At 37.5% G+C, this 26958-nt stretch overlaps 4 protein-coding genes across 5 annotated transcripts in view; 2 read left to right on the top strand and 2 right to left on the bottom strand.

The window, feature by feature from the left end:
* Positions 1–6900, top strand: part of LOC140756094 (solute carrier organic anion transporter family member 4A1) — a 66497-nt gene extending 59597 nt beyond the window's left edge. Inside the window, exons 8-14 of the mRNA XM_073091506.1 lie at positions 1734–1855; positions 3023–3271; positions 4030–4237; positions 4683–4888; positions 5528–5672; positions 6008–6190; positions 6617–6900. Of these exons, the coding sequence (XP_072947607.1) occupies positions 1734–1855; positions 3023–3271; positions 4030–4237; positions 4683–4888; positions 5528–5672; positions 6008–6190; positions 6617–6857 (1354 nt within the window). The 3' untranslated portion in view covers positions 6858–6900. The remainder of the gene's footprint in view (positions 1–1733; positions 1856–3022; positions 3272–4029; positions 4238–4682; positions 4889–5527; positions 5673–6007; positions 6191–6616) is intronic.
* A 3486-nt stretch (positions 6901–10386) lies between these two features.
* Positions 10387–13432, bottom strand: LOC140756073 (vacuolar protein-sorting-associated protein 25-like). Of its 2 annotated transcripts, XM_073091481.1 has the most exons (3): positions 13244–13432; positions 10902–11266; positions 10387–10626 (listed from the first exon to the last, which is right to left on the bottom strand). In XM_073091481.1, exons 1-3 carry the CDS (start codon positions 13291–13293, stop codon positions 10514–10516), a joined length of 528 nt encoding a protein of 175 aa, XP_072947582.1. In that variant the 5' UTR covers positions 13294–13432; the 3' UTR covers positions 10387–10513. The 2 variants fall into 2 exon arrangements, with proteins under 2 accessions (XP_072947582.1, XP_072947575.1); XM_073091474.1 differs by lacking the exons at positions 10387–10626; positions 13244–13432 and adding an exon at positions 11970–13237 and having other exon boundaries at positions 11129–11266.
* A 248-nt stretch (positions 13433–13680) lies between these two features.
* On the top strand, positions 13681–15975 carry LOC140756088 (NEDD8-conjugating enzyme UBE2F). Its single transcript, XM_073091493.1, has 3 exons — positions 13681–14109; positions 14572–14733; positions 15273–15975. Exons 1-3 carry the CDS (start codon positions 13837–13839, stop codon positions 15384–15386), a joined length of 549 nt encoding a protein of 182 aa, XP_072947594.1. The 5' UTR covers positions 13681–13836; the 3' UTR covers positions 15387–15975.
* A 1289-nt stretch (positions 15976–17264) lies between these two features.
* Positions 17265–26958, bottom strand: part of LOC140748517 (protein Obscurin) — a 61746-nt gene continuing 52052 nt past the window's right edge. The window contains exons 48-55 of the mRNA XM_073081334.1: positions 26103–26578; positions 25618–25733; positions 23804–23909; positions 21469–21607; positions 19665–21087; positions 19046–19227; positions 18580–18729; positions 17265–18284 (exon numbers count right to left, since the gene is read on the bottom strand). Of these exons, the coding sequence (XP_072937435.1) occupies positions 18135–18284; positions 18580–18729; positions 19046–19227; positions 19665–21087; positions 21469–21607; positions 23804–23909; positions 25618–25733; positions 26103–26578 (2742 nt within the window). The 3' untranslated portion in view covers positions 17265–18134. The remainder of the gene's footprint in view (positions 18285–18579; positions 18730–19045; positions 19228–19664; positions 21088–21468; positions 21608–23803; positions 23910–25617; positions 25734–26102; positions 26579–26958) is intronic.

Genomic DNA, 26958 nt, shown 5'->3' with positions numbered 1-26958 from the left:
TCAATTTATAAAATAATGGTACCCAAGCGCAAAACGCTAATTGCCTCGGCACAACTGTATTAAAACCGACCTTCTAATATTAATAGACTCCTTTCTAAGCGACTCTTAAACAGAGCTCTTGGTTATGACTTTATTTTGCCAAAAGCTTACAAGCTACGTTGGTCTGTTTTCAGCGGGCAACGTTGCATGTTCATTTGCATATGAAAACAATTTCAATTATGTGAGACTCCCTTAATTTTAGAATCCTTTTGTTATTCCCGTCATCTAAACATGCTGGCACTTGTTTTGATAATGCAGGAGAATATATTTAGGGAAATTTGGACGATAATTAGATGCTTGAATTTAGAACGGAATTTTGCTGTTGATGGCTATTTTCTATAAAGCGAATGTTGGGATAACTTCTATTGTTGGGGTTTGGTAAGAATGCGTTAATGATTTGAAACGACTATTTGCATAATACTTAGCTTTGTAGTTAAGTATCATACAAACTTAGTACTTGTGTTAGTTTCCTTAAAACATCTTAATTAAACTTAATACGAGTGTACTTAATATAGTATACGAACCTATACGAATACGAATTGTAGTATTGTGTGATAAAATAGAATAAAGATATTCTAATATCTTTACGTATGGTCTTTACGTAACAGTGAAAGCTGAAATACAAACACGCATTAGTTATAATATTATTGTAACCTAAAAAAATAGTTATATTATTGTTTATTTTTATATATATTATATTATTGTTGTATATTATTGTTATATTATATTAGTGTTGTATTATTTGTAACATAAGAAATAACACACCCACACACACACACACGTTGTAACATTAGTAATAACACACCTATGTGATTTTCATAGTTAAATAAATATTTGTAAATGATCTTTGGTTAAGCTACGCAAATCTATTTGTGAACTAAGTACCTAACATTCAAATAAGCTTAGCAGAAATAGATGGGACGTTGACACCAACATTGATTAATTAGAGTCATTCCTGATGTGAAGTCATCCGGCTCGAAGGACTAACCTGCCGTGACGTGATCGTTAACGCTCGTGACTTTCGAGAATATCTTAGTTGGGCTCCATTTAGATTCATAGAATTACCATGTACATGTATGTGTAGAACATACATACATTTTAGAAACAAAATATTTAAACCGTAAAGATAAATTTCAAACAGGATTTTTTTACGCCGACAATTAATACGTTACTCTTTTGTTTTACATAATTTAGATACATGTCTGTGTCTCACACCTTAGAATATTACATCCGTTATTATTAATCAATCTATCCAATTTGTATCTACTACAGATCGATATTTGACAATGTCTAGTATTAAGAAACTGTTAAATGTCGATCTATCGTAGGCTAACATTGGATTAACGTATGTAATATTGGATACTAATTATTAATAATGAGTGTTAGTCACTAAAGAACTGTCATGGAAGGTAGATTAATTCCTTATTACTCTTTAGAGCTAGGAGGAAGGTATCATGTAGGTTACTATTAGGTATAGTTCACTTTAATTAAGAAAGAAACCACAACGCATATTACAACGTTATAGTTATATTTTTCTGGATAATTGACAGAATTATGTACGGTATTACCTACATACATCGACTCATATTTTATTGGTTGGTTAATTTTATTCACTTTTAATTTATATTCCGAATACTGAATGTACGAGTCGATGTACCATAAACATAATATTCCCTCATATTCCTTGTCCTCAGAATGGGAATAACGCCTCTGAGCTCGGTGTGGATCGGCGCCTGGTGGGTGGGCTTCATATTATCCGCCCTGCTGTGCCTCATAGTGGCAATACCCTTATTGGCCTTCCCCTACGAACTTCCTGGTAAGTGAAATGTTTAGTCGATGGCTTTTATGTGAAATGTCGGAAGTAAAAAGCATTTTTTACAAAAGAACCGTTTAAGAGTGTGTAAACGGTGTTAATTTAAAAAAAAAATTGATTTCAATGTATTTAAGCTTGGTTTGAATCCTAGTCTCTTGTAAACTCATGGAGCGACTTACAATTGCCATAGTGCACGGACGCGGAAGAGTTGTTTTATTTCAAAACTTAAGAGATCGCATTTTTGTGTGGTTACGCAGCCACGGTTACGAAAGCACCCGCAAAATGGGCGAAACACGGTGACCGTCAGAATGGCCGGTCACTACCCGTATTTTACATCAAAATAATTACTAAAAGTTGCTACCTAGTTGCTACTAGTTGCTATTAGTTGCTACTAATTGCTACCTTCGATTAAAAAAAGATAAACTACTTTTTAAGGTGACCGGCCATTCTGACATCAGGATGGCCGGTCACCTATCCAGTGAGAAGAAGCTGCGCAAGTGAATTGAGTTTTTTTGTAATCAATAGTTGCTACCAAATTGCTACCTTCATATGCATCGTATTGGACTTCACAGCTATTAAGGATAAAAAAATATTACAGATTTAATATAAGAGGTCTAAACGCCTCATGATGTATAAGCATAATATATTTAATTTCGGATTTTCTCTTTTAATTATACAGGTTTAAACCTCTTATATTAAATCCATAATATTTTTTTATCCTTAAAAGCTACGAAGTCCAATACGATGCATATGAAGGTAGCAATTTGGTAGCAACTATTGATTAAAAAAACACTCTATTCATTTGCGCAGTTTCTCCTCACTGGATAGGTGACCGGCCATCCTGATGTCAGAATGGCCGGTCACCTTAAAAAGTACTTTATTTTTTTTTCATCGAAGGTAGCAATTAGTAGCAATTAATAGCAACTAGTAGCAACTAGGTAGCAACTTTTAGTAATTATTTCGATGTAAAATATGGGTAGTGACTGGCCATTCTGACGGTCACGAAACACGGCAGAAAAAGGCAACTATTGCCATCTACACCCTTTTTACAATAATGTACATAACCGTAGTACAACGAAGACTTCTACTATTCCAAATGATATATATACCTACCAACGTTTTCCTTTAACTTATAAATTAGGTAATTAGAAAAAAAAAACATTCTTTCAGGTGCTGAAGAGATTCGCGCATCAAAAGTTTCGGAAGCTCATGAAGGTGCAGCGTCAAAATCAGCAGCCTTCAGTGCATTCCACGAGCTGCCCCGAGCCGCTGCAGCATTGCTCAAAAACCCCACGTTTATGTTTTTGAACTTAGCTGGAGCCAGCGAGGGAATGCTTATCTCGGGGTTCGCTGCGTTCCTCCCTAAGCTGATAGAAAACCAGTTTGCTGTGAACGCATCTGAAGCTGCCTTATTACTAGGTAAGGACTGTTGGGAAGAAAGAAATAAATTAACAGAAATAAGTTAAATAGTTAGCGTTAGGATATAAGTTTTCTGCTGTAACTGTTATAAAGTACAAATAGATAAATGGGTATATTCATGATTGAATCGACGATCCTCTCTGTTTTTTTTTGTTGAACTACATATATTTCTGAACCTATGTCGTAGTTTGTATCAATTTCTAATTAAAAGGAAGACCACTTCCGGTTTCTCGGCTGCTTATTCCATATTAGGGAACGTACTCATACTATGAGACCAGTTTCGCTCCCTCCCCTCGCTTATATGACTTTTTTTTTTGTTTTTATATTATAGGAGTAGCAGACGAGCATGCAGTCCACCTGATGGTAAGTGGTTACTGCCGCCCATGGCCATCTGTAATTAACCTCAGATAGGATTAGATATTCCTATCTGAGGTCAGTCACAGATGCGCTGCTACCCCTGAGGACTAAGCTGGAACGCCTCGGAAAAGTCTGTCTCCCTTACACTGCTGTTATTAGGTAGAAATAGGTGTGGCGGTGGTGCCGCCGGAGTCGAACCACAAAGGGTTCTACCACCTTTAAACAAGTCTACCCCAAATATTTGCTAAAATCAACCCTCCCTCGATATTTCACGTAATAATTCAGTAGTAAACATTTAAGAAAAAATAAAAATCCTGCCTCCGACCCCTGCACCCTTGCTAATTTCATTAACTAACACTAATTTTAACCGTCACTAATTTATCTTTTATCACGTTCCCCAGGCATAATAACGGTGCCGGCGGGCGGCGGCGGCACGTTCCTGGGCGGGTGGCTGGTGAAGCGCTGGCGGCTGGCGTGCGGCGGCATCCTCAAGCTGTGCGCCGCCGCCACGCTCGCCGCCGCCGCCTTCACCTTCAGCTTCGTGCTCTCCTGCCAAGACTACCCATTCGCGGGCGTCACCGTGCCGTATAATTCGCCCGCTGTGCCCGGGTGAGACACTTGCCAGTTTTTTGACTTAAACGCTAGGTTGAAAATGTGTCACTATGTAGGCTAGGTTACAAATCTGTTGTATGTGTAGGAATTTTTGCGTTTATTTATTGAGTGTGCGTCTGCGTATGAGAATATATATAGGAGAGTAATTTTATTTTTTCATCATTTTTGGAATTTTATATTTCCAAGTAACACGATCAATAGCGCAAAAATATAGGGTGTTGTTTTTTTTAATTCAAAATGAATTTGTTTAATTCCCAGCTAATATCAGACATGATTATTTATAAATATTACCTAAAGATATACCTACCTACCTACGAACAAAAGCAACTACTTTTTCTGTTTTGTTTTTTATTTTACGGATTTTTTTTAAGTGTATTGAGAACCGTGAGTAACTTAATAATAACATTTTAAACCCCATTAATCAATCTATACATGTTCACAGTGCGGACGCGCTAACGGCGGCGTGCAACGCGGGCTGCGGGTGCGCGGGCGCGGCGTTCGCGCCGGTGTGCGGCGCCGGCGCGGTGTTCTACTCGCCGTGCCACGCCGCCTGCCGCCGCGCCGCCGCGCTGCCCGGCGCGCGCCTCTACACCGACTGCGCCTGCGTGCCCGCCGACAACCGCACGCTGCCCGTCTACACCGACACAGGTGACGCTCACACAACCGCACGCTGCCCGTCTACACCGACACATGTCACACGCACACTGACACACACGCAGCCGCACGCTGCCAGTCTACACTGACACAGGTCACACACACACAACCGCTCGCTGCTAGTTTACACTGACTCAGGTCACACGCACACACACACGCGCAACCGCTCGCTGCCCGTCTACATCGACCCAGGTCACACACATACGCAACCACTCGCTGATTGTCTATACCAACCCAGGTCTCCCAGTTCACATACACACTAAACACATGCATATGGAAACCAAGTACACCAAACTATAAAAATGTTTGTTACAGACCACTAAGCACATTTACGCCGTAAACTTCCAACATGTAACACAGCCGTCCAGTCTCTTATGTTTATTACGGCCAAAGAAAAATTTAAACCGACTCAGGTCTCTCACTCTCTCTCTCTCCCACAAACATTAACGCACATTCATGCTTGTGCCTTACATGCACAAAACACATACGATAAACCTGATAGATACGATATACTTTAACATGTAACTAACAACAAGCTTATATTGTGCTATCCGAAAGTCGAACTAATACCTAGATGACTTATCCGAAAACATACATATATTATTGTGTAACTCGTAGTATTAAATATTGCAGTAAGTAATACGTCGATGGAGTACGAGGCCATCAACAGCATCTGCCCGTCGCAGTGCCCGCACCTGTGGCTGTTCGTCAGCCTGTCCTTCGGCGTCATGCTGTTCACCTTCCTCGCCACCATGCCAGCACTCTCCGCCACACTCAGGTATCAACATTCGATTCCCATTTGGCTGCGGTCTCAATGTAAGTGTAAAACAGAGAAGGTTTTAGTCTGGACGGTCATGTAAATTATGACTTTAGATCTCAGTTACGATTTTGAAAATTTGTCAATGTATAGCCGATTTAAAAAAGAATGTAGTCACATTATTTAATACATAATCTTTTATCAAACAACAGGAAAACCTAATTAACGCTAGTTCATTTTATTTCACTATGTTTCAAATTGGACATAAAATTAACGCCAAATCATTAAGATTCTTCAAAATTTTCAATTCTAAACATATTTTCCCAATTTCCATTATTGTCAATTCATGTTCTCAGATGTGTCCGTGAAGACCAGCGGTCGTTCGCGCTGGGCATCCAGTGGATCAAGGTGCGGCTGCTGGGCACCATCCCCGCGCCGCTGCTGTTCGGCTTCCTCATCGACCTGTCCTGCTCGCTCTGGTCCAGCACCTGCGGGCAGACCGGCGCCTGCTTGCTCTACGATAACATTAACATGAGCAGGTAAATATATTTTATTCTCTGCTATAGGAGGGAGGAATGTCCCTTTTTATTTCGTCATTTCATTACGAGGTCCATTATTCTTACAGAGAAGTCTTCTTTTTTTCGCTGAGTAATTTCCTATTCATCGTTATCCACATTTGGCTTTTTGCGATTTTTGACACCGGCTTTAGGCGTCAATAATCGTTCGTCTTGCTATAATCACAAGATAGGTTCTGCTTGAATATATTGTTCCTGAACTGCATAATTGACATATTCTTCAGAAAAAATCAATTGTTTATTTGATCATTCTTAAATACATTCTACATTCTCATTTCTCTGTCACGACCGCCAGCTTCCAAAATCCATTGCATCCTAGGCTAAGATACTTTAGGGCAGTTAACTATACAAGAATCTTACTAATTTACACCCACTATTTTCCAACCCCAGGTACATGCTTGCACTAGCCCTCGTGGGCAAGCTGTGTTCCCTGCTGTTCTTCTTCCTGGCGTGGTGGTGCTACAAGCCGCCGGGCGGCAAGGCGGGCAACGCGGTGCGGCCCGCGCGCGACCTCGTGCTGCGCGACAAGCCCCGCGCACTCAACACCATCAGCAACGGGAACATCGGGAACACGAACGGGATGAGCAATGGCTATTGCAACGCGGCCTTGGAGTGCAGTGATCATTTGTAAAGGAATATTGCTGAGTGTATTTCCTAACAGGTACAAGTTGAAAAGAAGCTCGAAGTTTTCTGTATGCGTTGCACTATGTGCTAAGCTGTCTACATACAAGTATTGTGGACTGTCAATATTTGAAGGAAAATTGATTTAGCACATTATGTATAGTGAATCAGAAAAGACATGCAGTGGATAGAACAAAATTGGAAGTCAAGAATCTATTATTTAAGGTTGGCAAAAGTGTGGATTAAATACATAATTATAGGCACTAAATCACATAATAGTTTTTTGAAATACCAAGCCTCAATTGGCACTTGGGTTAATGAATAACAAACATATCCACAAAAAACTTTTTTTCGTGTCAGCAAGCTCCACGTGAAATGGAAAGTATGTTTCCAATAGATTTTTTAAATGTTACCTTTTGGACATTACAAGTTATTTCAAAGTCGTCCATGACTTTATAACTGATCGATCACATTTTGTGACTATCACGGCAGCGTCACTTGCACCAAATGCACGACTATGTATAGTATTGTACCAATTTGTATTAAAACCGCTCGGCGGTGACGACCCGCTTGGCGCAGCGGTTACCATACCGGTCTAACGCGCAAAGAGTCTCGGGTTCGATCTTCGGCCAGATACTTGTCTAAATGATGAATTTAGATTTCGGTTTCTGAGTCTGGGCGTCTCTTCTTTAAGTGTTACATCATATGGATAATAATTAATACATCATATGGATAATAATATATTATTTAAGTATTCTAAAAAAAACGTGAGTAATGTCGCCAGATGCCATCTAAGTATAGTAACTAGAAAGTCGTCTTATAAGATAATTCCGTAATATTTATGAAGAAGCGACGTTGAACTCGAAGAAAAAATTTAGTATTTCACAATTTTTTTTATTTTTGTATCAGAAACGCCCAAATTTGTGGATAGTAAGTGTAATATAGTGAACGATTGTAGATTTTCTACTACGACATTCCTTTAAACATTTGTGTTCATGCAATGTTTAATTCCTCATGAATTAAAGACTAGATAGTTTTATTTAATGTTGATATCATCATTATATCATAATTACATTGTATTATTACCTACAGTCGCAGAATAAATATCATGTAGAATTGCCCCTACAAGTTATTTTTGAGGATAATTGCCCTTTATTTCATCCCATTCACTATTTTATGAGAGTACCTAGTTACTTAATAATTTAATCTGAAGGGTGTAGGTATAGTCCGTGGAAAACTGCTATTTCGCTCTGAATATAGAAATGAATCGCGTCGCCATAGTAAATTGTATGACTACACCTGCTCGCAAAAACTTAAGAGCGGACTAGCTGTTTGGCGCGAACACTACTAGATTATTGAGACCGGCCGTTATGACAGTTTAAACATTACCTTAACGCCTTCTTCAAGCTTCGGGTCATTTTCTACAATAATGCAAAGGACTGGTCATTAATTAAAAGATTGCAATGAATATTAGTCGATAGAACTTTCTAAAGAGGCTCGCCCTCAGAAAGTGAACATGCCATTTCTACGAGATATGTATTCTGTGGCATTATTAATAATATTTGTTTTGTTGTAAAGCATCTGTGATGTCGTAGTCTTTACAATGTTTATTGCCTAGTATTAATTAGATAGTGTTGCAACGTAAACGCATAATGTAAAGCATAGAATTATTTATTCTTAACATTATGGTAGCATTTTTATATTTCCAATACATTGTTGTTGTAAATGAAAACTTTGTATTCCATTTTTCTGAATCAATTTTGTAATATTCTTGAATTTACATGTATTATGTACCTATACATATATTAACTAGAATATTAAGCGTGTTAAAATAGAGTACAATTTGTAACGGCACAATTTTAATAGGGTTAAAGTACTTCAGTTTTCACTATTGATAGTTATTCGTAATGTACAGAACGTTTTTAAGTTATTTGTTGAATTTTTGACATCACTACTTAGCTGTAATCGCAGATGAAGTGACCAAATAAACTACGTATTAATTTTCAAACACCATGCATCGCCGATTTGATAAATAAGTAGTGTTTTTTTATGTACTACACATATAGTCTCACCATAATCAGAAACATCTCATTGTGTATGATAAAATTTAAATTAGTGATTTACCGGGGATTGAACTAGAAACTCGGCGTTTTACTTGTCGCGCATTTAAGTATGTTACCGTAACATGTTAGGTACTATGCGGAAAGGTCGCGCGTTGGACGACAACAAGATTACAGAAAAAGATCCCTTAAATTTGTTAAAATCGAACAGACGATAATACACGGACATCGTTATATTAATAATATTCGTCGGCGATGCCTTATACAGATCTACTTGACTTATTACATACCAGAAAAGTCTTAGATATCTATGTCATTTGTCTCAGATATCTATTGTCAGATATCTAAGGATTATTTGGTTACTTCTCTTGGCTGTAATTTAGTCTATTTTGGTTGAAGACTGATTGTTTATTTAGTGATAGTGACACTTAAGATAGTTCTTCTATTTTAAAAGTAAGTGTAGGTATTTAATGTTGTTTCTAAGCGCATAAAAAAATCTCATAGTAATCAATTCCATCAACCCTCATTTATCATGGGATGGCTCCCATGGGGTTGTGGATTAATTTATCGATTTCTTCGGGAATACTATTCGAATGTCATTAAATGTATAATTAAGTTGAATTTTAATCCTTCTCTGCAATTACCGAGATTATTAAAAATCATTGTTAAATTGATTTATAACACAACTACAATAATGGTTCCAAGGTAATCGTTAATGGTTTGCATAGGTTTCTAGGGTTGTGTAACTGGCAGATAGCAGCTATTAATTGCACAAACAAACTTGTTTATTACTGGTGTTGGAAAGGTATAGTTGTGGGTGGCATAAGATAATTGAATCAATCATAAACTACACGAATATTGAAAAAAAAGTCAATCTTTGTTTAGTCATGAGGGTGTTATCAAAGGGATAGTATTCTTCTACTTAGGCATAATAAGCACATATTCTTTAAGAAACTAATGTTTTTATTTGTCTGTTATATAATTTTATAATTTATTTTAATTGGAATTTGTTATATTGTATTTATTGAAATTTTATATTGTAATGTATGATATTTTTTTCTATAATAATTCTTTAATAATTATTAAGGGAATTAATAGTAATTTGAAAAAACCCCATTAAATGACTAGAACAGTATTTACCTAGCTCCTTTATAAATGTATACACTATACCAATGCAATTTGTATATTATGTATAGTCTAATGTAAAGGTGATCAATTTTGAAATTGTACAATTTTACACTTATTGATTGATAATTAAAAACTTTGAAATTATATTGTGTTTTTTTCTTTAACTGGGGCGGCAGACAAAAATTTACATCCATACAAAATCAAGAACTTTAAATGGAATATTCATTGGAACACAATTGACGAAAAATGTACAATCTAACTTGAAAATGTTTTTCTTGCATTTAACATGAAATAGAACATATTATTGATAAAGTAACGTAAAATTTGATGAAGAATACAAATAAAATTCCATTAAAATTTAAGCAATATATTTCAACATTACAAAATATGTATAATTACAACTTAACAAAATGCATTCTGTGTCTCTATGTCGAAGGTATACTTACAATAACAGTGATAAGCGAGCTTGGTTGCGACTTCAGAAGAACTTCACGCCTTGGTTGTCGTCAAATTGAATCAGTTCACATTTGCCTTTTATTTCCAGTGACTTAAGAGCCTTTATTAGAACATTCATATCTAATCCGTGGAATTCTGCAATAGAAATATCAATTGAGACATATATTTTTACAAACCGAAAATAACTACTTGCGCTGTGCAGCAGTCACAATGCAGATCTGTCATGCAAAGAGTCCCATTTTAGAGGTTTGATATCCACTCAGTCATAAATCGAAATTATACATTGTTTTTGTCCTGAGAATGAGTGATTGCATACTCATCTCAAAGTACTTTGATTACATTCAATAACATTATATATATTTGACTGATGTATCACATTAATTGATCTATAAAAAATATTTCATACAAACCTTCTCCTACAGTATTTTCACCTTCTATTAACTCAAAGAGTGTGCATACAGAATTATTCATGCCATTGCTGCAAGCCCAACTGTACACCATATTGCCCCATTCATCCAGCGAGTGCCAGTATACTTCCCAAACATTTTTACTCTTATCTATAGGTGCTGCTCTGCCCGTCCTAGCCATGTCTTCCAGTACTGTTAGAATGGCCTCTTGTGACAATTTCCTATTTATCGAAGCATTATTAAATAGTGGGCTATTCTGTGACTCTCTTATGTCTATAGTTGATTGTTTGGTGGCCTTCATGTATTCTGCTATAAGTTGCTGCCATGCTTCTAGTTGTTTTGTTCTTGTCTCCGAGTGTGGCTGAATTCTAAAACAAGGTAAAGATAACATTATATTAACATATTTAATAACATTATTAACAAACTTTATGACTTAAACAGTAATTTTTCCATTTTAATAAATATCTTATAATAAATATTATTGGTTTTTTTATATATAATATAAGAGTAGCAAACGAGCATGCAGTCCACCTGATGGTAAGTGACTACTGCTGCCCATGGACATCTGTAATCAACCCCAGATAGGATTAGATATTACTACCTGAGGTCGGCCACAGATGCGCCGCAACCCCTGAGGACTAAACTGGAACGCCTCGGAAAGTCTATCTCCCTTACCACCCCTTCAAACCGGAACACAGCAGCGCCTAGCACCGCTATTATTAGGTAGAAATATGTGTGGTGATGGTGCCGCTGGAGTCGAACCACAAAGGGTTCTACCACCTTCAACGTATTCGCGACTTTAAGCACACAAGCTTGGACTACACTATTATGTTTTAACTCCTACACAATTAATTAATTACGCACAATGTAAGTTACTGATAAAAGAATGTACTTTATATATATATATATATATATATATATATATAGCAAACTGCACTTTGTACCTTATATCTTACAAGCAAGTTAAGAAATTAGTTTTGGTTCAAAATATAGCCTTCACTACTAATAAAGTAACAAAAACATCCCAAAATACATTTTTTATATAATTATGTATTTTTCTAAAATACTTACTATGGACTCTCACTTGAAACAATACATTTTTGGTAAAGTTCAATCAATTTTTTCTCCGTATTCTTTCTTTTTATCAAAGTTGTTACTGGTTTTGGTTCTAAATCTGTTAGCAAGATTCTGTATGATATTTTGTTACCACCCACTTTAATGTATGGGAACCCATCTATTGATTCAACGGTAAAACTAATCATAATGGAGCAATCTTTAGCGACAGCAGATATAAGAGCTAAGTGTAAAGGTTTAGTATTCTCAAGAAACTCCTTCCAGTCAATCTCACGGCCTAGTTGTAGTTCTTTTGACTTCAATTCTTCCAATATTGTTGATACATAACTCAAACCTGAGTCTTTTATATTTTCAATATCAAGTGTTAAGTTTTCTGACAACTTTTGCAACTTTAAAAGCTTATAAAGAAATGTGTTTCTTTCTAATTTACTGTTCTCAATACATTCTATGCTTTTAGATTTTACCAATGGTGCCTCTGATTCACTCAAGATAGTTTCTTTTTGTCCTTTGCTCAATAATATATCAATCACAAAATCCAAAAAGAGATTTGTTGAAGAAAACATATTCATTGTATTGACTATGTTGTCAAGTTTGAGTATGTTAGATTTTTCATTATATATCATTTCTCCATTTTTGAACATCTTAAAGTTATTTTGTGGGTTATTAAGTAAACTTAGTAATGCTGTTTTCATTCTTTTTCTGTCCCCAGAAAATAAGTCAAGAGGACAGTAGTTGCTGACGGCATTTATTTGCTTATCTTGTAATTTCAAAAATTGCTTCAAGCAATAATAACATTTCGGGAGGCTATTGAAGCTTGCAGACCTAAAGCCTTCTTTAGGTTTGATTTCTAAGCAGTAGTTAACACTGTTTTGACTGATCAATGTCAAGTTGGGAGCTTTAATTGCAAATTTACTCAGAGTAGACTTAATCTGTCTGTGCTCTGGACGAACTTTAGCCAATTCTGCAGACAAGTAAACTAAACTTTTAGAGGAAATTTCTATAATTTCTTCTTGATACAGACCGATGTCGCAGATAAGAGGTACCATTACAAGATTCACGAACTGAACCGCGTTTTGTGTAATTTGTAAATTCACTGGTTTTTCCTCTTCCTTCACAAGGCGGAGCACGTAGTCCGTGTTCGTTATTTGCAGGACGATGTGGACGTTCCCTTCGTTGATATAATTCCATTTCTCCGTGTGGAAATCCATTGAAATAATAACAAGGATAAAAAGGGTTTTAATGTTTTCGAATAATTTTATTGATCTACTTACGTAAAGAAAGGCGGGAAATTATACTGCCAAGGCCATGATATCTCTGCCATACTTTCAAAGAATTTCCTAATGAAAAAGTAAACGTAACTAAAATAAATTTATAAATTTACAACTCTTTTCTTTTTAGAATACACCACCACAACTTCAGAAAATTATTAAATGTCATGCTCATGTCATTTGACAGCTTTGACATGACTCTTGCGTCATTTTATTTATGTCAATTTGTCAAATCCATATTGTGGAGTCTGTGTGTGCTATTGGTCAAAAACTCAAAATTATAAATATGCCTAATTTTTCAAATGTTTTTGTCAATGAAATATGTGTAAAATTTTGGGTATCTAATTTAGTATACAAATAGGTAGTCAGTATTAATAATTATTGTAAGTACTCTATGCAGTACAATATTGTTTACAATGACAACCATAGATATGACAACTGACAACGACGTATGGTTTTGACACTGACGGCTTTGATAAATAGGCCAAAATTAGGGGAGAATATCGTTTTCCCGAAGAAAAGCCTAGAAAGCTTTGCCTTAGCTGTAATAAATGTTGTGACTTGAATTCTGATCTCAAATATAATTAGTTAGAATAATGATCACGCTTAATAGAAAAATAAAAAAGGAACAAACGGAGGCCAATAATGGTGTTACTATAGAGTCGGTGAAACGAATATCTGTGAGGGACAAGTTGCTTGTGAAAGAAGTGCAGGAGCTGAATGAGAATCTTCCCGCGACGTGCTCGGTCAACTTCGACGACCCGAACGTACTGAGCGAGTTCACGCTGACGGTGAAGCCTGACGAAGGCTACTGGCAGGGAGGCAAGTTCAAGTTTAGTGTAGTCGTCACTGAAGACTATAATATGGCTGTAAGTATAGCTCATAACTTAAGGATATGTGTTTAAATATAATTAGTAATACAGTTTCAAAGTTGGGCTGTGATCTGACTCCACAGCGAGAATCATTAGGCTTTTTCTAGATAACACTATTACTTTACATTGAAGTTTTGGTCAAATCTTGTCAAAAGATTGACCAGTAAATTGAATAACATTATTTCAGTTTAAAACAATCTTGTAACAATTAATAACACTAAAATATCGGAAACCTACTGCTGATTTTGTTTCAAAAGGTTAAAGTTGAGTCTTTATATTCCATTCTTCCTTTTCTGAAAAATGTAGCAATTTTGCAATGACAATGAGTCACCATATGTTCATTTATCCTCTTATTTTATATCCCAACAGAGTTATGTAAACATTAGAATGGTCTAATTAAATATCATAACTTGTGAATATTATAGTTATACAAATTGTGTAAAATTATGCTTATTTCAGCCTCCAAAAGTGAAATGTATGACAAGGCTATGGCATCCGAATATAAACGTAGATGGAGACATCTGCTTATCACTGCTTCGACAAACCTCTATAGATGAGCATGGCTGGGCACCCACCAGGAGATTAAAGGATATTGTCTGGGGCTTAAATTCTCTGTTCACAGTAAGTATAAGTATAAGTATAAGTTAGTATAAGTATAAGTTAGTATAAGTATAAGTTCACATAAAACTGCTAGTCCCCTCTGAATATAGAAAAGAATCATGTTGCCATAGCAAATTGTATGACTACACTTGCTTGCAAAAACTTCAGAGCGGACTAGCAGTTTGGCATGGACTATTCCTTCCTAACTTTATTTATTTAAAAATAATTACATGTTTCCAGATTTATTATCTGTAATTCTATACACTGATTGTCTGTTTCTGGAATCTGAAATTAAAAATATATATCTAAGAACAACAAGTAATGATTCAGAGTATTGCTTTTATTATGTTTGAACAACTTTACAGTTCCTTTACTTAACAGTTACTTTAATAGTTCCATCAAAAGAAGTTTAGCACCATCTACACTTTCTAGTCCCACAAATCCACATTATGATCTCAAAGTTCTTTGAGTATCAATAGTCCATTGTTTTATTTCCTACAAATTCATAAGTCACATTAACTGTCAACATTTTGTTTACTCCAATTGTGTCTTATTCACAGGATCTCTTAAATTTCGATGACCCACTAAACATTGAAGCAGCAGAAATGTATAACCAGAACAAGACAGAATTCCAGGCGAAAGTGCAGGAATACATTGCCAAGGGCAAGAGATGAGACTGGAACAACAATAGTCCCGCTGCAGAAAATGTTTAAATCTCCTAAAGTCTCGACTAGGCAATGTTATGAATACTCTGATACAGTGATATATTGAATAGTTATTATGTTGTATGTGTGTTGGTGTATTTTTTGTATGCCATTTTTTCCTATTTAAGTAATTAAGATCTTTATGTACTTTATCTGGTATTATGTGTATGATTTAGTCATTTTATTATTTATCTGTGATTCCTATTTCCAGTGCAATTTACACAGCAAACAGAAATGTATGGAGAGCCATAAGTATAAATTAAGTATCTGTAAATTATCTGTACATTTTTCTAGACAATTCTTTATTCTTTGCTGCAAAATGCTGCTAAATTTACACAAACACACTATACAAAATGTGCTGACCATGTAAACAAAAGATTAATAAAACACTCATGATAGTTTAGAAATGCTGTGCACACTGAAATTCATCTATAAGTAATTCTTATGTTATTTTTTTTTAACCAGTATAATATTATTTTAGATGATAACTCTCTAAATAACCTGTAAAATAATAATGAATTGTATTAAACGATTTGTATAATTGTGAATAATAAAATGTTTCAAATGAAATACATATTCTAGGGAACAATAACAAAACCAAGAAGTATAAGAGACAAAGCCATTTATGCAATCGGAAAATTATTATGATAAAATGCCAAATGTTTTTACATTTAGATATACTGTAAATGAAACTTACTGTATATATTACATTTACTCACAGTACATACATAATATACATTTTAAAACATATTTTTAATGCTACACTTCACTTTTTAAGCTTTAAAATGTGTGAATAGTACTTTACGATACGAGGACGAAAAATTTTTTTCTGACAAGTGTGAGTTTGCAGGCCGAGCCGCAGGCGAGGACTGCAATCACACGAGTCAGAAAAACATTTTATATCACGGCGTGCGTAAATTGACGTTTTACGCACGCTTCGCGTGCGCAAAACCCCCATTTCCGACCCCGTAATATAAAATTTTATACAACACGCGGACGAAAAATGTTTTTCTGACTCGTGTGATTGCAGTCCTCGCCTGCGGCTCGGCCTGCAAACTCACACTTGTCAGAAAAAATTTTTTCGTCCTCGTATCGTAATGTACTATTTCGTCAATATGCACGCAGGCGAGGACTGCAATCACACGAGTCAGAAAAACATTTTTCGTCCGCGTGTTGTATAAAATTTTATATTACGGGGTCGGAAATGGGGGTTTTGCGCACGCGAAGCGTGCGTAAAACGTCCATTTACGCACGCCGTGATATAAAATTATTTACTTGTATAGACATGTTTTGTACATTTTCTAAATTGAATAAATTATCTTGCTGAATTGAAATGATTATGTTACTTGTAAATTCATATCAATTTGCTCCATCACATGTGTGTTTTAAAAGCGCTTTTAACATTGTACAAATATTACCAGGAATAGTTCATATTTTAAACACAATTACACTAAATAGTTTATATTCAATGTTACATTAATTTACTTAATCATGTTTTAAAGTATATTGTTACATGTATTATGAAATTATATATTAATGAAGAGTATTCCAGTGATTGAGGATGTTACAGGTTTTGAACTATCATGAATATGTTACAACATACCATATACCATAATAATATTATGTCTAGTTTCTGTAATATATCTAGCACTATTTGTAATATTGTTTTATTTTCATAGAATTCTCTACTTAAACAGTAATATTTGTCATACCAGTGTCCCCAGCAAAAGGAACTTAGGTTCGATTCCTGGTTCAAAGCAAACATTCAAATAGTAAATTTGGGATTTTCTTTAAGGGTATTGAAAATAAAGAATTAGTGGGGAAAATATCATAAAAAAATAAAACAAGTGAACAGCAATTCAATGCTATTTATTTACTTCACTAATACTGAAGCAGTACTGATTAATAAACAATAAATAGTAAAAATTTTGTATACAAATAAATACAATAACTTAAATTAATATTTAATAAAAAACTTTAAGTTTTCGTAACTTTTCCCTCTTGACTAGATTTCGTGACAGTGATTTATGTTTTTTACAGTGTAATGTAAAGTGTAAATCTTACATAAAGTTACACAGTGTAAAAATGAAGATGTATTAGTGTAAAACCGATGTTTAAGTGTTCATAATGGATTTATGAATCAATTGTCCATTGTAGTAACTATTTATAAAATAAATTAGTTGTCATAAATAAAATCGTAAAAAAATGATTTGATATAATTAATGGTGAGGCTTTTAATTATTTCAATAATTTAATGCAATGATTTCCTACGTATCACTAAATTCCCTCATTCAAGAAATTAACCTTCTCGCATTACTTTTAAGTCTAATTCAAGTTGATCCATGAGCCTAAAAGTTCATAATTTAAAAATATTTACAAGCCTTTGGCGTTTAAATAAACCGACAATATTCACAGCTACCCTCAATTTTGGTTTACATATTTTTCTATTAGGTTTTTAACATATACGTTTAATATATCATTTGTATAATAAGCACAGGGATTCCATGTACTGTCTAAACAGACATTTTGGAAGTTCGTAAATAATTTTACCCTCATTTGAATTTCAAAACTGTTATTATTTTATAAAGTTAGCTTCATTTGAGAAGTGTGTTCATGTTCGTGTAATCGTGGATGAGTAGGCAAGAGTCCGAGTCAAGTATAACTTGGGAGGTCGGCTTCGAGTCCTGGTGGTTGGGCAGCTGGGGGCTGAGGGTGGTGTCAGCGGCTGGAGAAGCTGGTGAGCAACTCGTCCTGGATGCTGTTGGAGCGCGCGATCATGCGCGGCGTGGCGGGCCCGAACACCTCGGCCGCGCTGTCCGCCTGCGACGCCTCGCGAGCCTTCTTCTCGTGGTACTCGTCTGAGAACTCCTGCGACCGGGACACGAAGGTTCATTTGTAGCAAGAAACTTGTTACTAAAATTGAATTTTTATTGCGGCCCATCGACGTCTTGTAATGAAGTATGAAATTCTCTCAGACATTAAAAATTTCTCGTTGTACATGTGTTACAATTTCTTTAAACTTAAGTTAAACTTGTTGAAATCCAACGCTTCCACTCATCTTTCAAAGTACTAAAATTTAATTCCGTCTGATTCTACCATTTTGAAAATTTATTTTGCGACGTAGAACACAATTTTATTCTACCCTATTTTGTCATGTCTTTACCTTGAGGCGGGTGCCGAGAAAGACGGCGCGCTCCCGCTTCTTGTTCATGAAGTCTGATTGCGTCAGCCAGCGGTGCTCGTAGCACTCCTCCGCTGACGGCCGCTTAAGAGGCACCTTCTTGAACAGGAACATCAGGAACCGTGTCGCCTCCTGCAGAAGGGAAGATATGAGTGGAAAGTAGTACAGTTTTATGTGAAACTGAGCTGGAAAATAAACGCAGTTTACATATCAACTGTTTTGAGTATGTTTGTAGTCCTTATTGTAAAACAAAATCTGAATTCATTATAGTTTGTCCACTCATAGAATGCCTTCCTGACATCTATTAGTGAGCGTCCATTGGCGGGTAATTAGAGAAAAAAAATGAAATGCCAAGGTTTCAGCATTTTTAAATCGATAAAACTGCTGCTGGTCATCTTCAAGAGGACCCGACACTTATGCCATTCATTTAAAAATTCCAAGGTCATACCTGCGTGATTTCCTTGTAAAGGTGTTCGAATCTATATCTGACGAAGGAGATGTTCTGCTTGGTCTCCACGTCGTCGGCGCCGCGGAAGGGCGACACGCCGGACAGCATGATGTAGGCCAGCACGCCCAGCGACCAGATGTCCGTCTGCGGGTACGCTGGCTCGTCGTTCACAACCTCGGGTGCTGTGGGGTATATAAAATCTTAGAGAACAGCTTGGAAAAAATGTCTTCACAAATTAGTCTTCGTGAAGTCAGGGGAAATAGTATTTTTGAATTTGGTAGTTATAGTAGACTGTTGGAATATCAGGATCGCGAAAAAAAGGCAACATTGATTCCTGATTGAGTTCCGCTTGTATAAGCCATAACCTGTCAACAAAGTTCAGCAAGGTTTGATGTGATCGTGAGCTGGATGGGTGAAACATACTTTTTACGACGTAAAAATGATTGTAATTATGTTAGAATTATTGGTGACCGACCCCTTATGTATCTGTCTTTTGTAATTAAAAAATCTGATATATTTCCGTTTTCTCATATCTCATATTCTGTTTTTATGTACCTAATTCGAAATCATCTTGATACTCTAAAAAAGGCTATTAAATTATAACAATTTAATAACATACCTTTGTATTCCAAATCACCAACTTGCGGCACGATAGTACCGAGCTTGGTGACCTTGTGCGCGGAGCCGAAGTCCGTGAGCTTGACCTGTATGGAGCGCACCGTGGCCATCACCACGTTGTCTGGCTGCAGGTCCAGGTGGCAGTAGCCGCGCCAGTGCAGGTACTGCAGCCCGTCCAGGATCTGCGTCACGATGGTCGCCACCATCTGCTCCGTGTAGTCGTGCCGCGAAGACAGGTACGTCAGGATGTCAGCGCCCTGGAGTTTCTCGAGGATCAACGTCGCTACCGGCGATCCTAGGGTCTGATAAGCGGCCATTAGATTCGATATCCTCTCGTGCCTGAGTCGTCGCAAGCATTCGTATTCCCTCTGCACCTGGACCTCGGTTTCTGGTCGACATTCTAAGACCTTCGCAACGACTACGCTGTCGGTCGACTTGTCGATACCCTTCACGATGATCGAGAACTTGCCGCGCCATAATTCGGAGACGAAGCTGTACCGCTCGCCGTAGTTGTATGTGCCGTCCCACTCGAGCGGGCTCTCTTCCATGGAGTAGTTCAGTTTGGGCCTCTCCTCATCTAAAACGATCTCTTGGCCCGATTCCGTAATCGCTTGTAAGTGTTTCATGGCTTTCGTGACTTCGATCCTGGGAACGCCGGCTTCTTTCGTCTTTACCAAGTTGGTTGGGATTCCTTTATCGCTCCATCCGATTCTATTCCGGGAAGACAATCTGAATTGATAGCTGGTTTGCGGTTGAAGGTTTCGTACTACGAAGAACTCGTGGTCAATGTTGTCGGCCACCGTGATCCATTCGACGCTGTCGCCCTGTTTGTACTGTAGACTGTAGCAGAGCACGGGGGAGTTGCCGTCGTATTTGGGTTGCTTCCACCTGAGTAGTACTTCGCTGTCGGATACGTCTGTCGCGGTGGGGCTGTCGGGCGCGTCGGGGCTCGTGGCTTCCATGATCCTAGTTCGAGCTACTGTCTGTCCAACCTTGTTTCGTGCAACGACCTTGTAAAATCCGATATCGTGATGCATAGCGGGTTCGAACTTGAGAGTCGATCTGCCGTCCTCATCCTCTACGATCTTGATGCGTTGTCCTTCAGCGATGACCATGTCGTTCTTGAACCACTGGATGGTCGGCTTGGGGTCGCCAACGGCGTAGCATGACAGCTGGGCGTTTTCTCCTTCCTGCACCGGGAGAGCTTGTGGTTTCTCCCTGAAGAAGGGCAGTTGTCCGTCCTTCTTGGACTCCATGAAGGCCTGGGCCTCCGCGTAGCTGTCGAGGCGGGTGCCGAGCTCGTGGCGCAGGCGGCGGATGGTGTAGCTCTCGGTGCCGTAGTTGTTGATCCTCTCGCGACGCTCGTCGTCGATCTCCTCGTCCATGATGTCCGTGAAGCGACGTCTTTCGCGCACTATGGGTGCCTGAAATAAGAGATTGATGTTGATAAAAATGGTGTAAAGTGTGATAAATTGATATAGTCGAAATAATTTATTTTGGGAAAATATTGTTATAATTAAAGTACATAGAATATCAATACAAATCATAACAAAACATATTCATTTTAAATTTCAATGTAAGTACAACATGATATGTACACGCCATTGTCATAGCAGTCACCACTCAGAAATAAGTGTTAATAAGTTCCCTGTAACGAAAATAGAGCTATCAGCAAGCAAGAGTGCTGTGTGTTCGCGTGTGTTTGTTAGTGCGCATGTACGGTTACGTGCATGTCTTCGTGTGTGTATATGTGTGTGTGTGTGTGCGTGTGTGTGTGCGTGTGTGTGCGCGTGCGCGTGGCTCACCCGCGGGTCGTAGGAGTCGTGCAGCGAGACGCAGAAGGCGGGCGAGCGCGAGCAGGCCACCTTCATGTACTCGCGCAGCCGCACCGGGAACTGCACGTCGCGCAGCTGCAGCAGGTATGTGTCCGGACCGTTCTGGTAGCTGCCGGGAACAAGTAACAAACAATATTAATAGTATATTGCTTTAAGCGGAACGAAGAAGAGGCGATTTGATTATATTAAATTTATCGTCAACCTAAAACCGGCAACAGACTCACGCGAGAAGTCTCGCGAGGAATTGCGCGAGAATCGAGAGGGCATCTATACTCATGCGACCTTCTCATTCACATTCTCGACCGGTATCCAGAACGGACGACAGTGCATGGGCTCTACCTACACAACAACATACAATGTCATGGCCACACTGAAATCGAAGAACAATATGATGCCGTTCTCTTTTCTCGCCCGAGAAACCCTATGAAGCAGGCAAAAATACCGACACCGATCGGAGAACAGGCGAGCGCGAGAACGAGACAAGAAAGCGTGAATGTTAGCTTCACGCTTCTCTGGTTGTTCTCGGCGTGAGTCTGTAGCCGGGGTAATACCGTCTCATTGTTTGGCACAGGTATCTTCTTAGATTAAAATGAGCTTAGGCTACAACCCACCGCGCTGGTCAAGTGTGTAATATGCAGTGTAGTGCAGGATTTACACATAATATTCTTTACCGTTTCAGTAAGTCATAATTAATTCCTTTGGATTCATTACTTTTTATTATTACAAAAAATATTGCAACATTATTGTTACCGCTGTTGTATTGTTACGTAATAGGGAATATGCATGTGATTTAGATTTGCTTGTTATTTTTTTCCTCGGTACATTACGGTCCTGAAATTACATCTAAACCATTATTTTTTCTTTATTTCGTGTTAAATTGTTTAAAACTTTAATCAAAAATCGTAAATTATGCGCGCGAAATTCAAATTTGCAAAACGCATTTCCATTGGTCGAATCGAAAAATGACGTCACATAGCGTGTTACGATGTTTATCGGCGTCGATATTCAAACTGTTTGAGAGAAAAATTGTTTTTGTCTATATTCCTACAGTGTTATTTATTACCTAGTGCGATTTTTCTACATAGTATTATTAGGAATAATCAAGAACAATGATTGAAAGTAGTTTTGTCAAAGCACAATCGGACTATTTACCTAAAATATGCAAAATGAATAAACTGGTTTTTATGCATAGGTCAATTCGGAAATATTTAACTGATCATAACTTATTATGTTAATATTCTTTTTTTTTATAATATAGGAGTAGCAGACGAGCATACAGTCCGCCCATGGACATATGTAATCAACCCCAGATAGGATTAGATATTCCCACCTAAGGTCGGCCACAGATGCGCCGCTACCCCTGAGAACTAAGCTGGAACGCCTCGGAAAAGTCTGTCTCCTACCACACCCTTCAAACCGGAACACAGCATCACCTAACACTGCTGTTATTAGGTAGAAATAGGTGTGGCGGTAGTGCCTCCGGAGTCGAACCACAAAGGGTTCTACCACCTTCAACCAATCACCTATCTTCACCTATCTTTATAATATTATAATAGATTATAATGCATTTTGTGTGTTTCAAATGATAATATTTGTTGTAGAAGTCGATAAGTACCTAACGAAGTAGATGATCAATGCAATATTTTAAAATCATTTACCTAAAATTATTGTTTGTTACAGTAAATACAAATGTTAATGCGATTTTGGAGATACTATATCTGTTTCCTATAATCTTGCACCACATTTTTCGTATTTTCGCATCTTTTGCAAAAGAAAAAACACTATATAATGTATTTATAGTAGTGGTTTTGCACAATAACTCTTGGAAATATTTAAAAAGTGGTTATTTAGCCTTTCCCATGATGTAAATAGCGATGAAACCTGAAAACGTTTAATAATACTTTTATGTGCATACAGTTATCATCAATATTAATACAAAACACGCTACGTGACGTCATTCAAAGAGCGCGTAAAATGGCGGCGTTCAAATGTGTCAAATTTTATTGATACTTTAAATAATTTTTAAAAAAATATTTCAATTACTAATAAAATTGTTTATATTTTTTACTATGTTAAAACGATGTGATAAGTGGTTTAAAATAATAAAATAAAAATGTGCATATTCCCTATTATGTTGAGGCTCATCCCGCATTGACGTCTAAGAGCATCAGAAGAAGACATTTTAAAAAACCCTAATAAAATCACGCAAGTATTTTGGGTTTCCTGCGTACAAGATAGACTTGAAAAGAAGTAAATATTAGGAAATAGAGAAATAGAATAGGGAAATAAATGAAATGCTACTAACTGGCTCTCGGATTTGGCGGAGACCTCCCAGTCGGGGTGGTCCCACTGCTGGAACTTCAGGTCCCACGCGCCCGGCGAGCGGTCGTGCGGCTCCCGGTCGGGAGTACCTGGGGAAATAATGTTACATACTAATAATAAAATAATGTTACAAGTATTTATATATTTTTCAATTATAATTTTGTTAATAATTACATTACCTGGTATCATAAGTGATGCATGGATACATACAAAGAAAAGATGACTACATACATATCCGGAATTATAAACAAAAAACAAAAGAATCCTGGTATCGGTAGTCATTTTGGTCAATGCCGATTAGTGAATGCAATCCCGACTCGAGATCGTAAAGTCGAGATCCCGCGGGATTAGAAATATCAATCCCGCGGGATCCCGAGATTTTCGGGATCTCGTCTAGTTAAAAAAAATACATCACTGTAAACGATGAAAACTGCATGTTGGTTGTTGTGAGGTTAAATAAAACAAAATATTATTGGAAACAAAAGCCGTTATCCTGTAATTTAACTAAAGTAACGAAATAATTAACAGTTTTACTAAAATATACAAAGCAAGGTATAGAATAGTTAAAGGTTAAAAAGTAGTTATGGGTGATTTTGAAATTTACTTCTTAAATAAATTTCGAAACTGCTGAAAAGCGCTTTTTGAAAACTGATAAATAGAGCACCCCACGCTTTTTCTCAATTATACTATTTACTGTTCCTTAATTGATTCCTAGATTGAAAATTATTTTCTACTTTTTAGTTTATTTTATCATAAAAGCGTGTTTTTTAGTTTTTTAAACTATATTTATTTTATTAATTTTTAGTACTTGTAGTTATAGCGGCCACCATTATGCATCCTCTGTAAAAAATTAAAGTGTCTATCTATTACGATTTAAGAGATACTACAGCCATGTGACACACGAACAGACAGCGGAGGATTTCGTTTTACCCTTTGAGAGCGGAATCCTAAAAATCATTCTACGAGAGGGCACTATAGATATGTTTCAGAACATTTATAGGGAAATAACATTATTATTTTCAAAACTAAATATCACGCTATAACAGTTATAGAAACTAAAAAGTATTAATTGTTGCAATCTAGTAACTTTGCGATGAACTTTGTCTAAGGCGCTCGAACAATCTCGCCTCTAAAATCGTTAATCCTGAAGATGTTGATAGGGACAATGGTACAAAATTATGAAAATCGTGTATTGTCATTGGTTTTCGATAATTCTTCAAATTTTTGAATTAAACTGAATGTTCAAAGTGGATAGAAATCGAGTTCAAAGATTCCGGTACATAGTTACATACATATACAGGGTGAATTTTTAAAACGGGCCTTCAGGGCCAAATCCGAAACTATAAGGATTAGCGAAAAATGCTGAAAGGAGTTACGAGGCCGATTTTGATAAAAACTAAAACTGCATCATTACTTTTTAAAGATTTGGCCCTGAAGGCCCGTTTTAAAAATTCACCCTGTATACATACATACACACAACTCAAGCTAATAAAAGAGTGTTAAAAACAAAGTGCGCAACGCTCGCGTCGCGAGCGGATCTGTGTAACATCGCTGACCATTGCCGCCTTATCCCGTCAATCTCGAACGAGATCTCGTCATATTATGACTCGGGATTGATCCCGAAAAATTGCACGGGATCTCGCGAGATCGGGATCCCGCGAGATCGGGATTGCATTCCCTAATGCCGATATCAGGTTGAAAAATTGCACAAAATCTATTTGTTTATGTATAGCTAAATTTGAGCGTCGCACAGTGAAAGTAATGTATGTGAATATGTACACACACAGCTGTTCATACCTTCCGGTGTGTATATCTCCCCGGGCGGGTACACCATCTTGGAGGGGTGCGTGAAGGCGCCGCTGAGCGGGCGGCGCCGGAACCACGTGCGGCACGACGCGTTGCTCGTCCAGTCGCTGCGGGGGACACGTTATATGTCATTATTTTCTTTATAATTTTTAACTTCAAAAATCGACACTGAATTAGTAATTTATTTCGACGCATGTCTTAACCTTTTGAAGGCCCCACAGCAAAAACGGATTTAAACATGTAAATTATCATGGGATTCATCTAAATTGTGTGTATGATATAGACAATTTTTTTAAGCACTCGGAATCGTTGTATTTATAATGATTTTCTAGTTTAAATATTTGTACATTTAGTACATAAGAAACTTGAAATTAAATTTAGCTCTAAGTTAAGACTAGGATTCTCTACAATCATCTTAGATAGGTCAGAATAATGGCAGAGGTTGTAAGTGTGGTAACTATTAATTTTCAACTCACCGGTACAAATTGTAGTAGTTCCTCAGCCTGTCCGTGGTGATCATGTACTCGTCCTTGTAGATCTTGTCGGCGAGGGTGAGCCAGGGGTGTGCGAGCGCGGCGTTGACGTCCATGCGCTCGCGCCAGTCCACCACCAGCAGCCGCGAGATGAAGTCGCGTGACTCGCGGCTCAAACGTGACCACCACTCCTCATCGTGCCACTCCCATTTGCCTTCGCGCACTCTGATTAAGGTTTCCATGTCGTTAGCTCCGCGGAAGGGTGAGCGGCCGCTGAGCAGGATGTAGGTGATGATGCCAACGCTCCAGCAGTCTGCGGGGAAGGCCACGCCCTCGCCGTTGGCCACCTCGGGCGCCACGAACTCCGGCATGCCGTAGTCGAGCGCGGCGTGCTTGTTCAGCATGATGCGCCGCGACAGACCGAAGTCGCAGATCTTCAGCTCGTCGCTGCCGGCGTGCGACAGCAGCAGCTCGCCGATCTGATAATTTGGTATAAACATTTTATAACAAAATTATTGTCTTTGAAGTAAATTAAAGTGTGACCCTTAATTACATTTCGACGTTAAAAAACTGGGCAACCTGTTTCAAAAATGATATTTTTCATTTTTTTTATTGTGGCGAATGAACACACTAAGCATCTGCTTTAGATCAGAGCAGCTGGTGGATATATCCGTTGACCTCCCATTTATCTCAACTTACAGCGATTATGGCATATTGAAAGGTATGAAATGATCTAAGGTTCAGACTCACCGTAAGACCAAAATGCGCGATGCTGTTATCGTGCATGTACTTCAGTCCCCTCAGAAATTGCCGTATGTATCCAGCGACTTCCCGCTCCGTATAGGCAGATGCTCTCAAC

This window comes from Epargyreus clarus, unplaced genomic scaffold (assembly GCF_041222505.1).
Source record: "Epargyreus clarus isolate Ecla_fem2 unplaced genomic scaffold, WU_Ecla_fem_2.2 ptg000003l, whole genome shotgun sequence".
Classification (NCBI taxonomy): domain Eukaryota; kingdom Metazoa; phylum Arthropoda; class Insecta; order Lepidoptera; family Hesperiidae; genus Epargyreus; species Epargyreus clarus.
Note: the sequence above shows the minus strand (reverse complement) of the source record. Positions and strands in the feature narration are given on the sequence as shown.

Excerpts from the sequence above, each read along its gene's own strand:
- LOC140756073 (XM_073091474.1), bottom strand. The coding sequence starts at position 13,180 with ATGGATTTCCACACGGAGAAATGGAATTATATCAACGAAGGGAACGTC.
- LOC140756088 (XM_073091493.1), top strand. The coding sequence starts at position 13,837 with ATGATCACGCTTAATAGAAAAATAAAAAAGGAACAAACGGAGGCCAAT. Across the intron at positions 14,110-14,571 it reads CTGAAGACTATAATATGGCT|CCTCCAAAAGTGAAATGTAT; the intron begins GTAAGTATAGCT and ends TGCTTATTTCAG. Across the intron at positions 14,734-15,272 it reads GCTTAAATTCTCTGTTCACA|GATCTCTTAAATTTCGATGA; the intron begins GTAAGTATAAGT and ends TCTTATTCACAG.